This window comes from Vulpes vulpes, chromosome 2 (genome assembly GCF_048418805.1).
Source record: "Vulpes vulpes isolate BD-2025 chromosome 2, VulVul3, whole genome shotgun sequence".
Lineage (NCBI taxonomy): Eukaryota > Metazoa > Chordata > Mammalia > Carnivora > Canidae > Vulpes > Vulpes vulpes.
The window spans coordinates 65,788,919-65,814,745 of record NC_132781.1 but is presented as its reverse complement, the minus strand read 5'-3'; the positions used below and the strand labels follow the sequence as shown (position 1 = coordinate 65,814,745).

Below are 25,827 nucleotides of genomic sequence, written 5' to 3'. Positions count from 1 at the left end.
GCATGGCAGATCAACCTCAGAAAGGCTGACTGCTCAATCAGTGGTACTAAGAGAAATGTTTATTCATATAGAGGGAAAAAATGAAATTAAAATCCCTAAATCAAAGACATATGCAAATATCAATTCCATGTAGAATAAAGAAGGCTTAAACGCAAAAAAAGGAAAACCCATTTTTTTTAAGACAGTGACATCAAGATCAGAAAGGATTTCTTATACAAACACAAAGGGCACTAATAATAAAGGAAAATAATGATGTATTTAACTATATTAAAATTCAGAACACTGCTCATTAAAATATTAAGAAAATGAAAAGGCAAGACACAAAATGGAAAAAGATTCATTTCCCAAAATGAGGGATTAATTTCCCCCAAAAAGTTTCCTTTCTTCCCCAAAAAATGTTTCTAAGAATAAATTAAAAGATAAAATACAATAGGAACTAGGCATATTACACTGTACATTAAGTAAAAAAAAAAAACAAAAACAAACAAACAAAAAAACACATGCACACACACAAAAGATAGAAAAAAGAAATGGGCAAAAAATCATGATAGGTATTTATAAAGGACAAAATACAAATGGTTAATAACTGCTGATGAACCATATTAATAATCAGGAAAATGTAAATTAAATTCACAATGAGTTACTATTATATATGCATAACAGTTGAGTCTGAGCATAACCTATGACCCAGCAAACTATCTGCTTGGTTTATGACCTATGAAGCCTCTTGCACATGAACAGGGAGTGCATGGACTAATCTGTAAGCAGGTTAATTAGCCGCATGTTCATAATTATAAAAGTGAAATTAGCTGAAATATTTGTCAACCATAGAATGAATTAATAAATAGTAGTATATTCTTTCTAGGGCATTCTACACTGAAGTGAAAACAAATGAGCTACATCTACGTGCATCAAAATAGGGAAATCTCAAAAACATAATGTTGAGTGAAAGAATGAAGTCAAAAAGAGATACAATATGATTATATTTACATAAAGTTCAAAAGAGGTAAAATCACATAATATGCTATTTAAGTATGCGTACATAGGTAATAAAATCACAGAATGATTAAATCCAAATTCAAAAAAACTTTTAACTACAAAGAAGAGGGGGAAGGACATATAGAGGATTCAGAGGTACTAGTAAAGTTCTATTTCTGAAATTTGGTTGGGTTCTTGGATATTTATTTTTAATAGTTCTTTAAAATGTTTTACACACTTTCTAATGTATGATATTCCAACAAAAATGAATGAAAGAAAAAAATCAAATACTGAGACACATCATTATGAAATTTCAGCAAAAAGTAGAGTACAAAAGCTTCTAGAGAAAAAAAGAAGAAACACAATTTCTTGTAAGTGTAGTGATCAAGTAATAAAAATGGAACAAGGCCTCAGATGGCCTGAGGGGAAGTGATTTTCAACTTAAAGGTTTATATTCAAACTGTCACTCTAGTGGGCTAAAGAATAAAGAATTTTTCAACATAAAATAATTCAGAAATGTTACCTCCCATGCACTTTTTTCTTAAGGAAGGTGCTTGAGGACTTAACCCACCATGTCAAGGAAAATATGGGATGCAAGAAGCAATGGCTCTCACAAACTAGAGCAATCCTGTTTGGACCCAGGTTACCTCTCTGAAGTGGACCTAGAAGGCAACCAGTTCAAATTGAAGCAGAATGCATAAAGATTTGAGAAAGAAGAATTAAAGAAATAGTGAGACTTTGAACATATCTGAGGATATAGTAAAATGGGGGATAACTTAAAATAAATGAGTGAGTTCTACTCAGAATTGCTTTTGGGAACATTCTTATGCGGCAACGCAATTGTAAAAAACACTATTTTGTTAAATGACAAACACTATATATTTTTTTAAAGATTTTATCTGTTCATGAGTGACACAAAGAGAGAAGCAGAGACATAGGCAGAGGGAGAAGGAAGCTCCCTGTGGGGAGCCCAATGCAGGACTCTGTCCCAGGACCCCAGGATCACACCCTGAGCCACAGGCAGACATTCAACCACTGAGTCACCTAGACGTCTCAACAAACACTATTTAAATAGCTATGGAAATGAAAACACTATTCACTGTTTTTCAGTATTTAGAACCAACCTATATAAAGATAAATAAAATACAAATACTTTTCTACATTTCTAATAATTCAGAGAAAGGAAAGTACAATGAGTGAAGAGTTGAAGTGCTAACGTCATCTTTTAATTGAGATTGGATCTTTAGTTAATCATAAATAATCATACTAATTCAGTCTTCTTTCTATAGAGCTATAACTTCGTTGTTCCAGAGTAACTCTAATAAGCGTTTTTTTTTTTTTTTTTCTAATAAGCTTTAAGGAGTACAGTCTAGGCTAATATACTGGGTTTTGCTAAACAAATCTATGGTCTTCACGGACATGCTTTTCATGGAACAAGAAATGGAAAACTATTCTTTTTGATTTTCTGCTATGATAGGTAAAGATTTAGCTTGTCTCAGATACTTTGAAAATTAGAAATGCCTTGAAAATGCATAGTTTTCAAGAGAAACTATGAGAGGTGTAACTAGATTTGAGATTGATACCAATAATCATAGACACAGGCACCTAGGTGGCTCATTTGGTTGAGTGTCTGACTCTTGATTTTGGCTCAGGTCATGGTCTCAGGGTCGTGAGATCCAGCCCTGCACTGAGCTCCTCACTGGGCATGGAGCCTTTTTAAGACTCCCTCTCCCGGATGCAGAGAAAAGGGAACCCTCTTGCACTGTTGGTGGGAATGTGAAATGGTGCAGCGACTCTGGAAAACTGTGTGGAGGTTCCTCAAAGAGTTAAAAATAGACCTGCAATTGCACTGCTGGGGATTTACCCCAAAGATTCAGATGCAATGAAACATCGGGACACCTGCATCCCGATGTTTCTAGCAGCAATGTCCACAATAGCCAAACTGTGGAAGGAGCCTCGGTGTCCATCGGAAGATGATGGATAAAGAAGATGTGGTTTATGTATACAATGGAATATTCCTCAGCCATTAGAAACAATAAATACCCACTATTTGCTTCAACATGGATGGAACTGGAGGGTATTATGCTGAGTGAAGTAAGTCAATCGGAGAAGGACAAACATTATATGTTCTCATTCATTTGGGGAATATAAATAATAGTGAAAGGGAATAGAAGGGAAGGGAGAAGAAATGTGTGGGAAATATCAGAAAGGGAGACAGAACATAAAGACTCCTAACTCTGGGAAACGAACTAGGGGTGGTGGAAGGGGAGGAGGGCGGAGGGTGGGGGGGAATGGGTGACAGGCACTGAGGTGGGCACTTGATGAGATGAGTACTGGGTGTTATTCTGTATGTTGGCAAATTGAACACCAGTAAAAAATAAATTTATTATAAAAAAAAGACTCCCTCTCCCTCTGCCCCTCCCTGCCCCAATCTCTCTGTCTCTCTCTCTCTCAAAAAAAAAAAAAAAATATATATATATATATATATTGAGAGAGAGAGAGAGAGAGAGATGATAGATAGATGCACATCTTGTGATGCTTTTAAAAACATAATAAAGAAAATGATAAGGCAAACATGGCAATGATATATTCTTGTGTTTAAAAAGTTTAAGGAGGGACACCTGGATGGCTCAGTGGTTGAGCATCTGCCTTCTGCTCAGGGTGTGATCCCAGGGTCCCAGATCGAATCCTGCAACGGCCTCTCCACAGGAAGCCTACATCTCCCTCCCATAGAGGCTATGTCTCTGCCTCTCTCTCTGTGTCTCTCATGAATAAAATAAAATAATAAAATAAAATAAAATAAAATAAAATAAAATAAAATAAAATAAAATAAATAAAATATAAAAAATTTAAGGAAAATGAACCAGGACAGAAAATCAAGAATTAAAAATAGGACAAACATCTGTTTCAACCAACAGTTTTCTTAGTTGCTAATTAGTAGCCTACTCTAATCAACGTATGTTTAATGGTATATAAAATTATTCTAAGTATTTTACATATATTAAGTTATTTAATCTTCACAACCATATGGCCTAGACATTAACCACATTTTACAGAAGACATTGAGGCATGGAGAGGCTAAGTTCTTATAGCAACCACACTGAAAGTGAAACAGAAAAACACATTCATAAACTTTAAAAATTTCTGTTGGACTTACCATTCTCTCAATCTGATGACTCCTTTCTATAAACTCTCTTGAGCTTTTTATTCCATAATTTTCTTTATATTTTATATTTGTGACTTCAAAAGAGGCAAGGTAATAGAATGACTTATCATCTGAAAGGTAAACATAAACAAAAGATTCATGCTTAAATATAATCAATTTCTTGTTCACCAACCCCAGGAAATAGGTTTACTATAGTGCAGTTTATTTCTTCTTGGTACAAGAGTAATTGTGGACATTTAAAAAATATTTTGTAGCTTTGTCACTGTATCCAGCTAAAATAGAAAATTCAGGCCTCCAAGTACACTTTCAGAATACCTCATTTACAGTGTTTATGCATATCAGAATTTTCATACAAAATTGGACGTGCAATATGGAAAATAAATATTGAAAGGGATTGCTGAAAGTCATGCAAAAATTGTCAATTTCCCCCAAAGAATTATGATATATACATCTTAGATAAGCTGTATTATAAAGATACATTGAACAGGTTATCAATTTTTTCCATGTTACCAATAAGTATTAGTATTTATTGTTTTCACCTCTCAATTCTCAGCAATGTACATACGACTAAAACTGCCATTGTCAAGGAAAACAGATCATAATAATGGTCTTTTCTTTTTTTTAAAAAAAAAAAATCTTGATTGTTTTGCAGCCTTAATCATATTCCCTGAAACCCCATCTTAGGCTTTGTGGAGTCATCTTCCAACTTTCTTCCTCCCTGGCCACACCTCTTCAGTGACCTTGGAGAACTTTTTATTTCTACTTCTATCCTAAGCCTTCCACTGTTCTATCCTTGTCCTAATCATGTTAAATAACCTGTTCTGGGTGATCCTAACAGTGATCAACTATTTGCTGATGTTGGAAGATCACTTGGGTGCTTCAGTTGGTTAAGCACCTACCTTCAGTTCAGGTTATGATCCTGGGGGGCCATTTAAATTTAAATTTTCAAGTTTATTTGAGCAGATAGCGATTCCAGTTGGGTAGCACCAATCCAAAAGTCATTAGGAGCCGTCCATCAATAGGAGTGAGAAGAGATTTATATAGAAAAGATGCAGAAACAAAGCAAAGAGATCATTTGATTGCCTATAGCTTAAGCAGTTGCCTTATATTGGTTTTGGGGGAAAAAAGGCATATGAAACTCAGCACATATGATTTGTCTTTATTCTAAAAATTAAGCAGTTCACTCTTTCTCATTTTTTTAAAAGATTTATTTATTTATTCATGATAGACAGACAGAGAGAGAGAGAGAGAGAGAGAGAGAGAGAGAGAGGCAGAGACACAGGCAGAGGGAGGCTCCATGCCGGGAGCCTGATGTGGGACTTGATCCGGGGACCTCAGGATCACGCCCCGGGCCAAAGGCAGGAGCAAAACCGCTGAGCCACCCAGGGATCCCCCACTCTTTCTCATTTTAAAAATTATATGGCGGGCAGCCCGTTGGCTCAGAGGTTTAGCACCGCCTTCAGCCCGGGGAGTGACCCTGGAGACGTGGGATCCAGTCCCATGTCAGGCTCCCTGAATGGAGCCTGCTTCTCACTCTACCTGTGTCTCTGACTCTTTCTCTCTCTCTATGTCTCTCATGAGTAAATAAATAAAATCTTTAAAAAAAATAAAATCATATCGTTTTTAAGGATTTTTATTTATTTGTTTGAAAGAGAGAAAGCACTAGTGGGGGGAGAGGCAGAGAAAAGGAAGAAGCTGACTCCCCACTGAGCAGGGAGCTGGGTCCCAGGACTCTGGGATCATGACCTGAACTGAAGGCAGACACTTAGCCAACTGAGCTACTCAGGTGCCCCAAAACTATATTGCTTTTAGATGTGTCTATCCATGTAATAATGCATATTGCAAACCTCATTGGCTGCAAACATGTAACACTGAACTCAATACTGGCGCAAACAATAATTTAACATCAATAAGAGATTAGTAATTAAAATTTTACTATCATGCAAATAGCATTTTTTAAACAAGAGAGAATTTTAAGATACTAAGTCATAGAGGACTTAGGCAATAGAAATGTGACCTGGATACTTACCCTCAACAACAAAATGAGTAACAATACCAATTGCAATTCCTATGATTGCTACAATTGCCAATGTGAAAAGAGCTAGACGTATAGGATCCCAAAATTGCTGTCTTCTTTGATATTCAACCCGTGGGTAATCGGCTTCTGAAAATTCAAGTGGTCTGTGATAATAGGAATAAATAGTAAGACAATCAGAAAGTCATATGGTTTCACTATATGTCCATTTGTTATGTTCCTTTAAGAAAATAGTTCATAATGCTAACTGACAATAGAATACTTAGATCTTGAAAAGAACACAAGGTTTTAATTTGTATACACTTTCCCAATACCCCAATCACAATATAAATTTTGATTAAGTTTTACCAATGTTGACATTCAAGTGAGAATATCTTCCTACAGCATTTTGTCTGACATATTGGCAATTTGAAATTTGGATGGTGGAACACAGACTCACTTATTAAAAAGGTAATTTATAAATAACATTTATAATAATTTATAAATAACATATTTTAATAAGGGAGTTTCTAGCAATGGAGTTATATAATAATCTCATCAGTTCTACTTGATTAAAAATAAAAATCTTAATATGAATTCTTCTTTAATGACCTTAAAAGTTTTCTTAGTGATTTGTTTTAAAAATAGCAATATTACTTTTGAAGACCTGATCATGGTTCTTTGCATTTTATTAGCACCTCCCAAAGAAATCACAAATTGTGAATTATAGTCCCCAAGAAGACTATTTCCACTTGACTTTTACCTGTCTCTACTCATGTACTACTTCCCCACTCAAAATATCTTAAGCCATTGAAATTATCTTTCTCCAACTTGAAAGTTGGCATTTATCTACTTTATTTTCCAAATTCCTCTCAACAGTTAATATCTTCAAAGTAAGATATTTTTATTAGTTTTCATATTTTTAATTTTATCTAATAATATTTGTTATAAGCTTTATTCATTAAACAAGATAATAAAAGCAACTATTAAGGTTGGCACCACACAGCCCAGAATTAACAAAAATTTATTAATATCTGCATATACAATACCTCCTTCCTCACCCTAATTGAAGTCTCCATATACAAATCTATGGCATTAAGTATTCTTGATGATTGAGTTTGTGGATATTTTGGTTGCTGCATTTTTTTTTCTCTTCCTTTTTTCCTAAAAAGGAAAATTTGGCTGCTTTTACCTGAGCCCTTAAAGATGCAAGAAATGACAAGAATCAAATTCTGTCAAATTTGGGGAGTTATAGCCACACTCTAAGTCATGATAATATTGCATCATGGTAAAGAAGATTTTTCTTTTTATTCCTGACATAAATGTTTCTGCTTTTTAAATAAATGAACAATGAATGAAAGGCACACCCTCTAGATCCTAGATCTGAAAAACCATTTGCATACAAAAGCTAAAGAATTTTGAGACCCAACTGTTGTTCCAATTCAAAAGGATGATCCAGGAGGATCTTGAGCTACCTTCTCTCACTGACACACAGAATTCACAGCTACTTATGGAACACTGTACTCTGAAAAAACCTGAAAACTACTTGAGTGAGTACTGCACATTAGAAAGCAAGAGGGAAACCACATCAAAGTGGGTAGGAGAAGCTGAGATATCATCTCACCATAAACCCTACCCTTGGCAGGGGGACCTACAATTGGGAAGGAACTCAAAACCTGGAGCTTCTCCTTTAGAAGCAAAGGTTTGAGTCCCACACTGAGCACCCCAACTTTGAAATCTGGAGTGACAAGATCCCAAAACATCTAGCTTTGAAAACCAGGGAAGCTCACCTTCACAAGACCCATGAGTTTATAGCAAACTGAGAATGGCTGTGAAAGGGCTCCCCAGGAACTCCCCTGCCCCAGGGCCCAGCTATTTCATTCTTTCCATTTAACTCAGGTAGATACAGCAGACCAACTACATTACCCCTGGCCAATAAGATGTACATAAAAAAGTTCAATCTTATACCTTTCTCTGCAGACAGACTCACAAATGCTCTGATGAAAAGAACAAACATAACCTCTAATACATCCCACCTCCATCATGCCACTTGTGTAGATGAACAATTAAGTCTTGGAGTTATGTCTTCTAGAAGCAGGCTCTTTGATGAGAGCCTGTAATCAGCACTGTAATCAGATACTAAATAAACAGGTGAGAAAGCACGCCAACTCTCAATAACGAGTTGTAATAAGCTCTATGATTACTATATCCAAGATGGCTCACTGTTGCACATATGACATTATCAGAGAGTTCAGTCTTACACTTTAAGGAGTTTATTTAAGCAATTGAAATGGAGTTGCTTTTCTCCTCTTTTACAGAACTTTTCTTAAAATGGAGGCTTTTATAACAAATTAATTGAGGTTCTAACTAATGTAGTTTAGGTAGAATTATGCAGAAAGAAGTAGGCCATTTTTATTATATATTTGCACATTGAATGGCACGAGTGCCTTTTTGTTAGGCAGAATGGGGAGATTATTGTATGATTAAGATATCTCCCACTTCCTCAGACTTCGGCCTCTATACATAGTTTAGATTATTGGTCCTAATGTGAGAATCAGTGAAACAAAGCTGTTCAAAAACCATGATATCACGATATATGGAAAAATTATAGTATTTTTGACTAGATTAAGGAATAATGAATTAAAAATAAATCATAAAAATGAAGATAGCCCATTTGTGCATAAATTATTCTTATTCCAGAATTCTAAAAGTTAATTCATTTGTATCCTTTTAAAGAGTTAAACTGAAATATATGTAAGCAGGGACACCTGGGTGGCTCAGCGGTTGAGTGTCTGCCTTTGGCTCAGGGCCTGATCCCAGGGTCTGGGGATCGAGTCCCGCATCAGGCTCCTACAGGGAGCCTGACTCTCACTCTGCCTATGTCTGCCTCTCTCTCTCTGTGTCTCATGAATAAATAAATAAAATCTTTCCTAAAAAAAAAAAAAAGAAATATATGTAAGCATATATGGTTCAAGTGGACCGTACCAGTCACAAGAGGACACTTACATGATGAGAGATCTCCCCAAGCTAGAGTAAAACTTCCATACTTGCTTAATCACCAAAAATAGCTATTAGATATTATCTAGATGGAATAGTTAAAGAGTCGATGGCAAAAGGGTTAATTTTTATTTTTTTTATTTTTTTTTAAGATTTTATTTATTTATTCATGAGCAACAGAGAGAGAGAGAGAGAGAGAGAGGCAGAGACACAGGCAGAGGGAGAAGCAGGCTCCATGCAGGGAGCCTGACATGGGACTCGATCCCGGGTCTCCAGGATCATGCCCTGGGCTGCGGCGGTGCCAAACCGCTGTACCACCAGGGCTGCCCAAAAGGTTTAATTTTTAAATTAATAATTAGGATTTATTATCTTCCTGTCACTTTGCTTGATAGGAGTGAAGCCAATAATTTGAGACACTTTGTAGTATGTGTTTTGGAACAGTACCCTGCCTCTTTTTAAACTTTAATCTGTTTTAGTTAATTCAGTTATGAAATTGGGATTTGAACCAGTTCATTACTGAAATACATTGACTGCTTTTCCCATTCCTAGACTTCATATTACAGTTGATGTGTGTGTGTGTACCTATGTGTGTGCTTGATTTTCTAAATTTATGTCACTGGAAAGCATTTATGCTATTATTGAATAATTATTTGTTGGTTTAGCATTGGTGTTGCTGTTGCTGTTACATTTATAGACCAATTCTCAGCTTCTCAGAGCTAATATATATGTAGTAGGCATTTAATAATGACTAACAGATATTATATAAATGAAATTTCTCTATTATTTATACTATATATATAAATATAGTATTTTATTTGTTGATGCAGAGGCAAAGCTTAGTTTATGCCTCATAAACTCACTTATTATCTATGTTCTCTGAACTTCACATAGACTAGACATTTTTTCAGTACTTTTTTTCTCTCATAGTCTTACTATGTGACTCTTAAGTTCATGGTTAAAGGTCCCAAAACTACATTATCACATTATCATAATAATATGGCAATAAGCTTATTGATATATAATATATGTCAAGTATTTTTAGACAAAGCTCTGCTTCTACTAAATTTGGAACATACCCAGAGACACATGATGTATAATCTGGTCAGCAGGATTATTATATGCTCTTTTGTTATACTTAATTCAATTCTATTTAAGAAACTTTTATTATGTGCCTAATATATTCCCAGCAGTGGAGATACAAGAACTTAAAAAAAATATACTTTGTATCCAAGGGTCTTATGGAAGAGTTGAAATATATAAAATAGTATATAAAATAGTAAGATCAATACAGTGTTATAAGAAAAATTACAGATATACCAAGTACAATGATAAGTAAACATGAAGGATTGAATAATGTAATGGGAAAGGGACAGAAATGTATACAGAAAAGACTTCTTAGAAGATGTGACAACTGAGCAGGCCCTTGAAGGTCAAGAGCATTCTGTAACACGTGATAGTGGTTAAATATATCCTGTTCCTCTTTACACCTTGCTTGCAAGCAGAACAATGTTTCATTATCATAAAAGCACCTTTTTAAACAGGAATATGATGACAGAATTTACTTGGAAGTCAAAGAAAACTCACCAATGAATAGTATTTTTCACTATCACTCATATAAAAAGTTGATGAAATCAACAAAAGAAAATGATTCATGTATTTTGGATAGAGGATGAGAAGTAAGAAGAGTTAAAGAGATTTGGGGAAACCATATTAATGGCTTAATCTAATTCCGTTCAGCTAATGGTAGTGCAATTCTTTTTGGGAAATCTCTTTTTATGGGAAGACTTGGCAATACCAGAAAATATGAATCAAAACACCGACAAGGGGTGCCTGGGTGGCTCAGTGGTTGAGCATCTGCCTTTGGCTCAGGTTGTGATTCTGGGGTCCTGGAATCAAATCCCACATCAGGCTCCCTAGGGGAGCCTGTTTCTCCCTCTACCCATGTCTCTATCTCTCTCTCTGTGTCTCCCATGAATAAATAAATAAAATCTTTTTAAAAAATTGACAAAATGTTGGATGGTTAAAAAAGAGGAGCTCATTGTGTTGTTGCAGCATTAAAAAAGACACAATCATTTGTGGATGGACATGAGTTGCGTACATAATTTGGCTATTGTAAATAATACTGCAATAAACATAAGGGTGCATATATATTTTTGAATTAGTGTGTTTTTGTTTTCTTTGGGTGAATACTCAGTAGTGGGATTGTTATTTCTATTTTTAATTTTTTGAGGAATCTCCCTACTGTTTCCCAGTGTCTGCATCAATTAACATTTCTTCCAATGGTGCATGTGAGTTCCTTTTTCACACTTCCTTTCCAACACTTGTTATTTTTTGTCTTTTTTATTTTCACCATTCTGACAGGTATAATGTGATATCTCATGGTAGTTTCTTGATTTGTGTTTCTGTGATTAGTGATGTTGAACATCTTTCATGCGTCTATTCGTATGTCTTTGGGAAATGTCTGTTCAGATCCTCTGCCCATTTTTTAATGAAATTGTGTGTGGGGGGGTTGTTGTTGAGTTTGTTTGTTTTTTTGGTATTGAGTTGTATAAATTTTTTAGCTACTTTAGATTTTAAACTCTTATCAGATATATCATTAGTGGATAAGAAAGATGCGTGTGTGTGTGTGTGTGTGTGTGTGTGTGTGTGTCTGTGTGTATGATGGAATATTTTGCAGCCATAAAAAAGAATAAGGTTGTGCTATTTGTGATAACATGGATGGACCTAAAGGGTATTATGCTAAATGAAATAAGTCAGACTGAGAAAGATAAATACCTTATGATTTCACTCAGATGTGGAATCTAAAAAGACAAAACAAATGAATAAATAGAAAAACAGTAAGAGGAATTGGACTTATAGAGAATTGATGGTTAGCAGGGGGAAGTGGGTGGGGCAAAATGAGTGAAGGGGAGTGGGAGATACAGGCTTCCAGTTATATGAATAAGTCATTGGAATAAAAGACACTGCATTGGGAATATAGCCAATCATACTATTCTAATAGTGTTGCATGGTAATAGATGGTAGCTACATTAATGGTGAGGATAGCATGATGTACAGAGAAGTTGATTCACTATACTGTACACCAGAAATTACTGTAACATCATATATCAACTATACTTAAGTTAAAAATTACAGTCAATCAACAATATAGTCATTTTAGTGATGACATGTGTTTTCATAGGCAAAATTTGTTTTGATAAGAATTTTTAAGACTAGGAACATAAATAAAAGAACTATGGCAAGAAATGCCCTTGGTTTTGTTCAAAAAGCACATGAGAGCATATACTAAAAATGTAGTCATAGTAAGTGACTACAACAGCATAAAGAACTAGCAAAGTGGTAGAAAACTAGAAGAATTATGAATATGAGTTAGTCATCAAAATTAGCTTCTCTATCAACTAGACATGACTGATTTGGCAGGAAATGGAGAAGAGCAAAGTTGCAGAGTGTGGGCAGAAATTGGATAGCACCCTGCTTCTATACTGTAATGTATAATAGTTCTATAAATTGCAGGGGGACGGGTATGTTAATCTCATTAAATCCTATTACATACTGCAATATAATATAAAAGCATATAGGACATTCTAGGATATTGATGATAAGAATTTCATGGGCTTTCCAAACTTCCTTTAAAAAATTTTTGTAGACCTATGATTTTTAGATACAGCATAAGATCTATCCCCCTTTATAGCTTATCTTCAAAATTATGTTTGCCATCTTCTAAGCACCCAAAGGCAATCTCCCCCCATACTATCATATTAGCAATGGTAGCTCCACCTCTGTGAAAGCAGCTACATGAGCAACAATATTTAGTAATTTAATTTAATTCTTACAAATATGGGTAACTTTTCGTGTGTCCTTCAAAAATACACCAGATTCCTCAAAATCTTTTATTTTCTAGGTGACTACAAAAATTGCATGAGAATGATCACATTTTCTGCCTGAAAAAAGATTTTATGGTTATTATAATTGCCAAGTACACTATTAATATGGCAACTTTGACTTCATTCATTCGGTCAACATACCTTCATAGAGCATCTACTTGTTTCAGGCACTATTTTAGGTGGTAAGGATATAGCAGGACTGAAGACATATTGTCTGTCCTCACATCTCCTGGTGAGGAAGACAGACAGTGAACAACATATAAACTATGAATAAATTTGAATTGTCAGGTAAGAGAATAGAGAATGCATGGAGGTAGGGTACATTAAGGCAATCAGAGGAGACCTCTCTGCAAAGATGACACTAAGCAGATACAACAAAGTGAAAGACTAAGTCATGCAACTGTCTGAGAAAAGTTCTATAAGCAAAACGAACAGTATGAGCGTCCTGAAGTGGGAGCAGGTTTGGTATGTTGACAGAAGAGTGAGAAGGTCAATGTGACCAGTATGCAGTGAGCAAGCAGAAGAGAGAAGCTGAGGTCAGCGAGAGTCATATGCAGATCATAACCAAGCAAGGCACCATAAGGATTCCTTTATATGATTCAGTGAGAAGGGAAACCATTACAGAGTTTTAGTCAGTGAAATGGAATGGTCTTTTTAAAAGGATTGCTCTGTGGACAATACACTGGGGTAGAGGGAGAAGGTAGCATAAAGGGTAAAAGCAGGGAAATTGGTTAGCAGACCACTGCAGAAGTTCAGGTGGGAGATGATAGTGGCTTTGACTAGAATGTTGGCAAGTGAAGAGATCAGAATATATCATTGGATTCAGAATTTTAAAGGCCTTGCTGACAGAATTTTCTGATGGAAAAAAAAAAAGAATTTACAGTGAATTGGTGCAGAATGTGAAAGAGTTAAGGGGGTTCTACTATGTTTGGCCTGAGCAGGGGAAAGAAACATTTTGAAGGGGCTGAGACCCCTTTCTCAAATTAATGCTTACATGGAACTCTACTATATAACACTAATTTAAAACAGAGCTGTTCTGGAAAGGAGAGGGTGTGTGGAAATCTACCACTATGTAATCTCCTCGCTGAGACACATTCACAAGAATTAACTACTAAATTTCACACTGACACAAAACTCTTTAACATAACCCTGAAGATTCCCCAGGATGGAGCCCTCTGCAGCCAATCTGTCACATAGCCCCTAATAACCTCTCTCACTTTCAATTCTCTATCCTTTACCTGCCTGCCTGCCTGCCATATCCTTTACCTGCCATATCCTTTACCTGCCTGCCATACACTCAAGGAAGGATCACCTTTTCAAGTGGCATGTCTATAAAGTCTTTTCAATGAAGGAAACTCCTGAGCAGGCTTTAATCTGTAAGGAATTAGCAGGCAGGTGGTAGACATAAATATGAGCCATTTATTCTCTTTCTGTGATAGGGTATCAGAAGAGGTAGGAAAAACTGGGATCTAGAGAAGATAGTCTCTTGATAAAGAGACTTGCTTCCTCTGAAACTGGTTACAGATACAAATGCATTTGTAACGTATGGTGGTAAGGATATGAAGACTCCTTTCTTGATTTTACCCAGAGCACATAGATTCTCAGAATTCATAGTTAAATATAACATTATTAACATCACTTACCAGTGCTAAACTCCTCTTTATCACATCGATACTCTAATGTTGCCCAGCTTGTTTGTAAAACTTTTCCTTCCTAACTTCTTTGAGGAAGCTCCTTTTGCCTTTGTAAGCAACCTGACGATGGTTTTTAGGAATGCATTCCTAAAGTTTACATCTATTACATTAGTTATGTTTCCTTGGGATCATATAAAATGAATCTGATCCTCTGTCACATGTAATTCATTCAGTAGGTTCTTATTGAGCACTTACTATATGCCTCACACCATTATAGGCTCTGCTGATTAACAAACCTAACTCCCTGTTGTCACGTAAAAAATTAGGTGAACACTTCCAGTTTCTTCCATCAGTTGGCCAAATGAAAGGATTAAATCTCCTTACTGACTAGGGAGATAATTAGGGACATATTGAGAAAGCATTTCCCAAACATCTTGCAAGAATTAAAAATATAGGAACTGTATAATAGGTGAATATAAATGATGAAAGCACAGATCCCGGAGAACTTTATAAATATGATTTTTTCATTCAGAATTTAAGACTTTGGCTTTGATTTAAAATTAAGTGATGTCTCTCAAAATTAGAAATAGAGCCAAGAATTTATGTTGAATAAGGTTAGTTTGACTCAGTAACACAAAGGGAAGGGTAATGAGTTGGCTAAGGGTTTAAGTAGCAAAAGAGAAGTTATTTTTTGAGGATTATATAAATATCCTTTAACAGAGTATGACCAATATTATTCAATCTTTTTGATCACTTTCACATAACTTCTTCATTGAACATATCTCTGTATTTGTTCTTAATGTCATTAAAATGTTACAAAGAAACTCTGTACAATTCATTCGAAGTGGATGAAGTGAATCCATCAGATAGCTAATGCCATCAGAATGAGAAGTTAAATATCTGATTATCCTTGGTACTAAAGAAATGTAAATAAACAAGTTTAAGGTAAATGATGTATACTCCTCTACGTGCAACATAAATATTTATGTGCTAATCCAGTGTCCTCAGCAGCATCCCTGAAGGGAAATTCTTTTTATATCTTATACATGTCTTAACGTATTTCTATTCAACCTGAAGCACAGATACACGTTACATCTTCTGTTTGGGAACAGTTCTATTTCTTGCCAAAAAGCCTTCATTTCTGGTAATGCCCATGATTAGTAATACCTCTTTGATGATATGGATTAACTGAGGTTAACAACTTTTCTTAAGATGCGCATATAGTGATGTACATATATTAATGGAGAAAAACAGCAACAGAAAACAAATGTGATATTCATTTTAAATGCAGTTTTGAATGCACAAAGGAACTGGTGAAACTCAGCAATGTCCATAGACTTAGACCTTTCTCTCCTGTGTTTAGTCGTGGATATAGGGCATAGTGGAATTAAACCACCAACAATGACCTTTCATTGTGGTCTTCTCTACGGTCGGTTAAAAAGCATAAAGTTTGTTTTGGGTGATTGGAATTGAGATATAATATAATGCTTGCAAGCGCCCTCTGGAGCTTTTTTCCATTAAGCCTCCAGTAATGCCTACTAGATGTGTGACTTTAGGCAAGATACTTAACTTTTCTGTACTTCAATTTGTTTTTAATCAGCAAAATAGGTATAATAGTATCTATTTCATTAAAAAAAATCGACTTCATAAGTTTCTTGTGAAAATAAGACTATATACATAAAAGTGCCACAAATGCTGTAAATGTTTTTGCTATTATTAAAATGCCATTAGCTTGCTGATTTTTATTTAAAAACAACAACGACAACAATTTTTCCAGGTGTAATTGAAGCCAAGTGTCTTTCTTCCTTTCAGTATGGTTATTTAATTTTGGTTCTCACTTCAGTAGTGTTTTTCTGCATTCTTATCTTTCTTGCCTCGAAAAATGAAATGGCTCAAGTAGGAGTACAAGGATGAGAATGGAGAAAAACAACTTTTTAGCCATTTTTCAAAGAGAGTATTAAGTCCCCTCAAAAGAACCATGGTCATCATGCCTATTGATCTCATTTTTCTTTCATGCCTTATTTAGGTTGAAGCTCAACAAGTACAAGTGGTTTCTATGTAAATTCTGTATTGTACTAGGTGCGATACTGTAACATAACTAAAGCTCAACACTGTGATCCCAGAACACAGCTTTTACCTTGCTTGCCTAAGTCCACATTTTATAGTTGAAGCTTATACATCTATTAGCACAATTTCACTCTTCTCAGTTTAGTATCTGTGAAATTATTCCTTCTCTCACAGTGAGTCTCTAATAAACACATTCTCCTTCCAAAAATTTTAGGAACACTCATAACAGTTCAGACATTATTGCCTACTGTATTTTTTTTATTGCCTACTGTATTAAGAGAACATGGAACAGATTGCCTAATATTTGGAGAGCAGAAAACTTTTTGATAATCTTCAGTTCTTCATCTGAAAAGTAGGGATAATGGTTCTGTACTATATTAAGAGATAATATGAATTAAATACTGAGCTCAGTGCCTGATAAATAATAAGCACTCAGTGAAAATATTATATTTAATATTACTCAGAAACTTGAAATTATAACTCATTCAGTGATGTCCCCCGCATGTCATCTTGAAGGAGGCAGATATGTGTGTTTTCTACTTTGCAACAACTCCTCTCTGTCAATCATGGTGTTAGACAATTGATAAATTTTATCTCAAATTTGTCTAGTAATTTACCATTTAGTTATTAATAGTCTCATTAATGGTGAATGAACTAAGACTGAGATTAATGTGGGCAAGGTAAGTTTGGCATAAATGAAGATAAGGATTTGAATTCAGGACTATGATTCCAAATCTCAAATTGTTTCTGTATTGTACACATCTGTCTTTGATAATTAAATCCACAAATAATTAAACCCAAAGATTTGTGCTAAGTTCTGCCTCACTATGTCCTTGCTGAACAATCATAATAGAGTCTAAACTGATCTCTTTGTTTTCATTTTTTCTCCCTGGTAATCTATCCAACACCCTTGAACAGAGATATGTGGAAAGTACTTTTTTGATGGTGTTTTTTCTGCTTAAATATCTTCTCCAGCTGCCTACTGTCTACTGAATTGAGAATAAAGGGATAGAAAATGACTATGTGTGGGATGCCTGGATGGCTCAGCGGTTGAGCATCTGCCTTTGGCTTAGGACATGATCCTGGAGTCCTGGGATCAAGTCCCACATCGGGCTCCCTGCAAGGAGCTTGCTTCTCCCTCTGCCTGTGTCTCTGCCTGTTTCTGTGTCTCTCATGAATAAATAAATAAATAAATCTTTAAAAAAAAGAAAATGACTATGTGTATAATTACATCTTCAGATTTTTATAATTCAAGCTGTCATATCTTCTAGTTTTTCTGGCTTAGTAATTTACCTTGAGTCATTAAAGTTTTAAGTCTGAATCTTTGAACTGAATTTTTTTTTTTGCTGGCAGATAAATAGACATATACATCAATAGAACATCTAAAAATGGGCCCACAACTCTTATGGTTAACTTATCTTTGACAAAGCAGGAAAGAATATCTAACGAAAAAAAGACAGTCTCTTCAACAGATGGTGTTGGGAAAACTGGACAGCAACATGCAGAAGAATGAAACTGGACCACTTCTTTACACCATATACAAAAATATCTTTAAAATGGATGAAAGAGGGCAGCCCGGGTGGCTAAGAGGTTTAGCACCACCTTCAGCCCTAGTCATGATCCTGAGGACCCGGGATCGAGTCCCATGTCGGGCTCCCTGCATGGAGCCTGCTTCTCCCTCTGCCTGTCTCTCTCTCTCTCTCTCTCTCTCTCTCTCTCTGTGTGTGTGTCTCATGAATAAATAAATAAAATCTTAAAAAAATGGATAAAATACCTACATGTGACAGGACACCTCAAAATCCTAGAGGACAACACAGGCAGCAACCTCTTTGACATGGACTATAGCAACTTCTTACTAGACACATATCTGGAGGCAAGAGAAACAAAAGCAAATACAAACTATTGAGACTTCAGCAAGATAAAAACTCTGCAGAGTGAAGAAAACATTCAACAAAACTAAAAGGCATTCCTATAGAATGGGAGAAGATATTGGCAAATAACATATCTGATGAAGAGTTATATCCAAAATCTATAAAGAACACCAAATGCAACACCAAAAAATCCCAGATAATCCAATTAAGAAATGAGCAGAAGACACGGATAGACCTTTTTCCAAAGAAGACATACAAATGGTAAGAGACAGGCATATGAAAATATGCTCAAAACCATTCATCACCAGGGAAATGCAAATCAAAACCATGATAAGATATTACCTCATACCTATCAAAATGGCTAAAATTAACAACATAAGAAATAACAGATGTTTCTCTGCAACAGAGGATGCAGAGAAAAGGGATCCCTCTCACACTGTTGGTGGGAATACAAACTAGCGCAGCCACTCTGGAAAACAGTATGGAGGCTCCTCAAAAAGTTAAAAGTAGAAGCTCTACAATCCAGCAATGCACTACTAGGTATTTACCCAAAGGATACAAAAATACTGATTCAGAAGGGCATATACACCTTGATGTTTATAGCAGCATTATCAACAATAGCCAAATTATAGAAAGAGCCAAAATGTCCATTGGTTGATAAATGGATAAAGAATACGTGGCATATGTATACAATGGAATATTACTCAAAAAATAAAAAAGAATGAAATCTTGTCATTTACAGTGAAATGGATGGAGCTAGAGAGTATGATGCTAGGTGAAATAAGTCAGTCATAGAAGGACAAATGCCATATGATTTCACTTGTATATGGAATTTAAGAAACAGAACAGATGAACATAGGGGAAGGAAGAAAAAAAGAGAGAGAGAAAGAGGCAAACCATAAGAGACTATTAACTATAGAGAACAAACAGAGTTGCGGGAGGGGTGCAGGGAGATGGGCCAAATGGATGATGGGCATTAAGGAGGACACTTGTTGGGATGAGCACCGGGGGTTATATGGAAGTGATGAATCACTAAATTCTACTCCTGGAACCAATATTACACTATATGTTAACTAACTAGAATTTTAAACAAAAACTTGAAACAAGCAATCAAAAAAAGATAAGTTCTTTTGCTTGAAATATCCCTTGCCCAGACATCTATGTGTCTCATGTCTTGATTTCATTCAGGTGACCACTGAAAAATCATCTCAGAGAGGACTTCTCTGATTAATTTTAAAAAGCCTATATCACTTTCTGTCCCTTTTTTCTTTGTTTTGTTGTTGTTGTGCTTATCATTATGCAAATTATTATATGTATTTATTTATTTTGTCTCTTCCATTAAAATGAACTTCATTTTAACTTAATATTAATTTAATTTCAGATACATGGTAGGTATCAAGTAATCATCTGATGAATAAATGAACTTAACATTTAACTTAATAGTCGCCTTTCTATAAATGATTATTATCACTGTTTCAGTATTTTATCGCACAGACCTCTGTCAAGTTGAATTACAAGTTTGTATCAAAGGTGTATTCAGTTGTTTTCATTATTTTCCATATATACATACAGCTAAACAAGAGACAAAGCTGCATAGTATAAATTTCTCAAGGAAAGAAGCTGTGTCTCACATTGATTTAATATAACATTCAATTTTTTCTTGTTCACTGCAGTGGATCAGCATCGAAGGGAAATAAATGCTCTTCTAAATTCACCCAGACAGAGACATTCTAACTCTAAAAATTTATCTTTTACATTAATTTTATTTTTTTATTTTAATTTTAATTTTTTTGAGGCACGGAGGGGCAGAGGGAGAGGGAAAAAAGAGAATCTTAAGCAGGCTCCATGCCGAGTGTGGAGCCAGACACAGGGCTCAATCTCATGACCCTGAGGTTATAACCTGAGCTGAAATCAAGAGTTGGTTGCTTACCTGACTGAGCCACCCAGGGCCCCCTTTAACTTTAAAATTTTAACTGGAATCAGTTTATAGAGTATCTGCATCACAACTTTTAGTTGGTATTAGAATGATCCCAAGGAGAGTTAGTCATGACCCATGGAATAGTTTTCTTCACAGAGAGAACTTCCTATCGTAGCTTTGTCACCATTAATTTGTATTTAAATATTTAAAAATCTAGTGTAAAGGGTAGAAAGGATTATTAATAAAACTATTCCATCAGGGGATCCCTGGGTGGCTCAGTGGTTTGGCGCCTGCCTTTGGCCCAGGGCACAATTCTGGAGTCCTGGGATCGAGTCCCACGTCGGGATCCTGGCATGGAGCCTGCTTCTCCCTCCTCCTGTGTCTCTGCCTCTCTCTCTCTCTATGTCTATCATAAGTAAATATATAAATATTTTTTAAAAACTATTCCATCAATGAGCATTTTAGTAAAATTTTTGTTATAAATTAATGTTTTAGTTTCACTTGATGGAACTACAGATAGGATAGGTTAGTCACAGTAATATTAACACTGAAAACTCATCCTTTCAAAACCTGTTTTACAGACTTATAATAACAAAGTAATATCATTTTGGTCTCTTTTAGATACACCTCCATTTCATTATTAAAAACAGAGTCATGGCAATGTAATGACCAAATGTCAAGGTAGCCTCTGATATTTAAAATGTTTGTTTACTTGAAAATTAAATGTTTGACAAAGCACACACACATTCACATATTGAACAATAATTTAGTAAACAAGTTTTTAATGCTAGCAATGTTCTATTAGTATTCATTCCCCTTTCACCTTTTTTTATTGAACAAATAGTCACCTACTATGTGGTATAGGCCTAAGGACCCGTCAGTAAACAAAACAGATAGTCTCACCCCCCTGAAGCTACAATGAATGTTCTAGTAGACTCAAACAGATAGATAAGTAAAAAAACATATAGCATATTAGATGTAATAACTCCTATTGGGGAAAAATAAAGCAACTTACACATAATAGTAAACTAGGTTGCAGGTGTAAAATATTTAATAGAGTGGTTAAGGAAACTCTCACTGTGAAGCTAGCCTTTGAGCAAGACCATATTAAAATGAAGAAATAAGACATGCACATGGTAGGGAAAGGTTCTCTTAAGCAGAGCCAATATCTTGTGCAATGACTCTAAATCAGGAATGTGCCTACTGCGTTTAAGAAATAGCAAGTGGTAGACATAAATAACTTGATTATTTTAACTGCTTCAAAAGATAATTGTGTAAAGCAAAATTGGTAACAACATATTATGAGCTTTATACACTGTGGGATTTATAACATGAGTAAAACTAAAATGTTTTCCAGGAATAGCCCAAGGAATGGGAGAAAAAAATGGAAGAATGCAGTATAAGCTTACTATACTATAATATTATTTGAAAATAAATTGTAATAACTTAAAGTTGTATATTATAAATCATGGGGAGGAAGTTAAAACTTTAAAGAAAGCATTATAAGCAATAGTAGTGATAAAGTGGAAAAAATAAATAGCTGACTTAATCCCAAAGAAAGCAGAAAAGAGTAAAAAGGGAAAAAAGAACAGATGAAACAAATACAAAGCAATTAGCAAGATGGTTAGATTTAAATACATTGTGATGAGCACTGGATGTTGTAAGTGATGAATCTAAATTCTACTCCTGAAACTAGTATTACACTATATGTTAACTAACTTCAATTTAAATAAAAAAGTGAAACAAAATAAATACATACAAATATTCATACAACCATATCAATAGTGACATTAAAGGCAAATTATCTTTAAAACTCTGATTAAAAGGCAGAAGTTATCAGACTGGTTATAGAAACAAGACCCAACTATATTCTGCCTACAAAAACGCTACAATACATATAAAGATATGTTAAAAGTAAAAGGATAGAAAAATTCTATATTATACAAAACTAAACAAAAGAAAGGTATAGTGACCTTATTAATAATTTGACAAATATGGACTACAAATCAAGGGACTTCCTAAGAACTAAAGATGATACATAATAATAAAGGGGGTCATTTAACCAACATAACAATGATATAACATTCCTAAATGTGTGTGCTGCTAATAACAGAGCTTCAAAATATCTGAAGCAAATACTATCATAATTCAGAGGAGAAATAGACAAATCCACATTTATAGTTTGAAACATCAATACTCTTTAGTAATTGATAGAACTGATAGACTGAAAATCAGAAAGGAAATAAAATATCTTAGGAACATTATCAATCAACCATTTTGCCCTAGCTGATATTTTCAGAATACTTCACCCAATAGTAGCATAATATATATTCTTTTCATTGCATATAACATTTACCAAGAAAAAACAATCTGGTTCATACCTCAACAAATTAAAAAATAATAGATTCATTAACCTACAAATTGATAACAGGAAGATATCTGGAAAATCCCTCAAATATCGGAAAATTAAATAACAGCCTTCTCAATGACTTATGAATTAAAAAGAAGTCACAGTTAGAAATATTTTGAATAGGAAACACTGGGTGGTTCAGTTGACTAAGTGTCTGCCTTTGGCTCAGGGCATGATCCCAGGATTCTGAGATCAAGCCCATCAGGTTCTCTGCCTCCCCCCTCCATTCATGCACTGTCTCTCTTTTTTAAATAAATAAATAAATAAATAAATAAATAAATAAATAAATAAATAAAATCAATCTTGGAAAAAAGAAATATTTTGAATTTAAAGAAAAATAGGTATCATTTAAAATTTGTGGGTTGCACCTAACGCAGTGCTTAAGAAAAAATTATAGCTTTAAATTCTTTTATTAGAAAATAATAAAACAGTAATCTGGCCTCTACCTTAAGACACTAGAAAATGTAGAGCAAAGTAAACGAAGAAAAAGTTAAAAAAGGAAATAACAAAGAGAAGAGCAAAAAGTTAATGAAACTGAAAATAGAAAAACAGTGAAATCAATTATCATCAAAAATTTGAAACAGCCATATATCCATCAGCTAGTAAATGGATAAAGAAACTGTGGTATAGCCATACAATATACTCCTCTCAGAAATAAAAACAAACACATTGTTATCTATGCAACAAGGAAAAATCTCACACAAAAAACTAAGAAAGAAGCTAGACACAAAAGACTACTGTTTGATGCCATCTGTATGACACCTAAAAAAGACAAAATTATAGGAACAAAATTCAGACCAGTGATCATCAGAGACTAGAGCAGGAATTGAAGATTAACTATCAATGTGCACAGGTAACTTTTTAAGGTAATGGTTATAGTCTATATCTTGATTTTATACATTTGTCAAAACTCACAGAACTGTGCAACTCAATCCTCTGGAACATCATGTCTAATTATAGTGACTGCACTCAAGGAAAATGCTAATGGACACAGAATAGGCCCAAAGAAAGGAAACTAAAATGATCAAGGGGGCTCCTGGAGTTGCCATATGAGCTTGGAGTAGACATATTAGACTCTAATCTGGAAAAAGTTAAGACTGAGCAGTGTCATTATCAAAAACTTGTTTACCAGATCTCAAAGTGTTAAAAACAGTGATCATCCTTTTAAAATAGAATTAAGCCAAAGAGAAATTAGGACTTCTGAAATAGATAATACATTTATGAAACTTATTCCAAGAAGATGTGCTGATAGGAAACATGATGGAGAAAAAGAGAATTTGTATACATTTATAAATATTTAAACCATAGGGGCATCTGGGTGGCACAGTTGTTCAAGTGGCTCACTCTTGTTTTTGGCTCAAGTCCTGATCTCAGATGTGAGAAATCCAGCCCTCTTACAGGGGTTTAGTGTATAATCTGCTTCAGATTCACTGTCCCTCTCCCTCTGCCCCTTCCACTCATGTTCCCTCTCTCTAAAAAAAAAAAAAATCCTTAAAAATATATGTATTGAAACCATAAATGGCAACTAAAAAATGTTGTAGTATATTTAATCTATAGTGTTGATAACAGGAAGACAATGCAGATTATTAAATGATACATCTCCCGAAGTTGCCATTGGCAACACATTATTAGGCTGGATCAGCTCTTACAAATGAAGTTCATGGCCAGACAAATCTTCAACAAAAATGATTTATGTAGACATAAGAAAAGAAGTGCTGATTTCCCTCTGTAACAAATATCTTGGTGGGGTCCATGCATCAGTGACAAGCATTCTTGGAAAATCCTGCATATATTTTGCTTGCTATGTTTTCGTGTTAGGATCTTCCTTCTTAGTAAGATTATCACTAGATGAAAGGTTCAGCAAGGCTTAGGCCATTCTATTTCCACATGCTAAATTATAACAAGGAGGGAGAGAAAGATCATAAAAGACACACTTCACTTAAATCTTGCCCTGTGGCATAAGAACTTTTCAGAACTTGTTACTTTGAAATATCTGTTCTAGAGAGTTGAGGAAACCTATCACTTTCCCAACTGGAAAATGGAAGTTTGTAATTAGAAATCTTTATTTTTCAGTTATCTTGAGTATCTGAAGGTATCGTTTAAAGATTCCTTGAACTTCCTCTCAAGGGAAAAAAAACAGTATTCATATCATGTTCATAGACTGAACAGTCAAATCTCTTTTTGTATTCTTCTGTTAACATGATAGTAGGTAAAGGCACCTTCTTGAAATTTTGAACAAATATTTGTCATAATAAAAAGAGAAAGATATTACCAAAAAAGAAATCTGAATACCTAATACAGGTAATACCCAATAATTATTTAATGTTATCTTGAATACAAAGTTGGGCATCTTCACTGAAAAACTTTTCTGGTTCATGTTTTCCTCTTTCACTGAGCTATAAAAAGAACTACTAATTACCATTGATCCTTTAGCAAAAATTTTCTTGAAACACATCCCTACATTTATTTCATCCCCACATAATTTGTGTTAGCTAATCTTGATAGCTCCATTCCCCTGACCAATGGTTGTTCAAGAGTGAACATGCCAGTTCATTCTGGTCCATTATGTAGGAGGGGAAGTTGGTTGAGGATTTCTAGGAAAGACTTCCTTTCTTTTAAAATAAGTCAAACTAAGAGATGGTCCCTTTTCCTTTCCTCCGGACACTGTGTGTCACATTGAAAATGTAATTGAAAATTCCTAAACTAATACTCATATTCAAATGTTCATTCCACAGCCTTAAGTATCTTTCAAGAATATGGAAAGGGCTTTTGATTTTGTTTTGGGTTTTTTTCGCCAAACGTAAAGATTCAATTCAAGCTCTATCTTTCCCCTGTTTTTGATAGTTCAGGCATGGACTTTTGTTTTTATTGTTTTGTTTTGGTTTTGG

The 25,827-nt window shown here is 34.7% G+C and overlaps 1 protein-coding gene across 1 annotated transcript in view; it reads right to left on the bottom strand.

Moving 5' to 3' along the window:
- The window catches only part of LOC112923648 (transmembrane protease serine 11F), an 89,775-nt gene that overhangs the window by 34,094 nt on the left and 29,854 nt on the right, over positions 1 to 25,827 (bottom strand). The window contains exons 3-4 of the mRNA XM_072743499.1: positions 6,174 to 6,325; positions 4,136 to 4,254 (exon numbers count right to left, since the gene is read on the bottom strand). Of these exons, the coding sequence (XP_072599600.1) occupies positions 4,136 to 4,254; positions 6,174 to 6,325 (271 nt within the window). The remainder of the gene's footprint in view (positions 1 to 4,135; positions 4,255 to 6,173; positions 6,326 to 25,827) is intronic.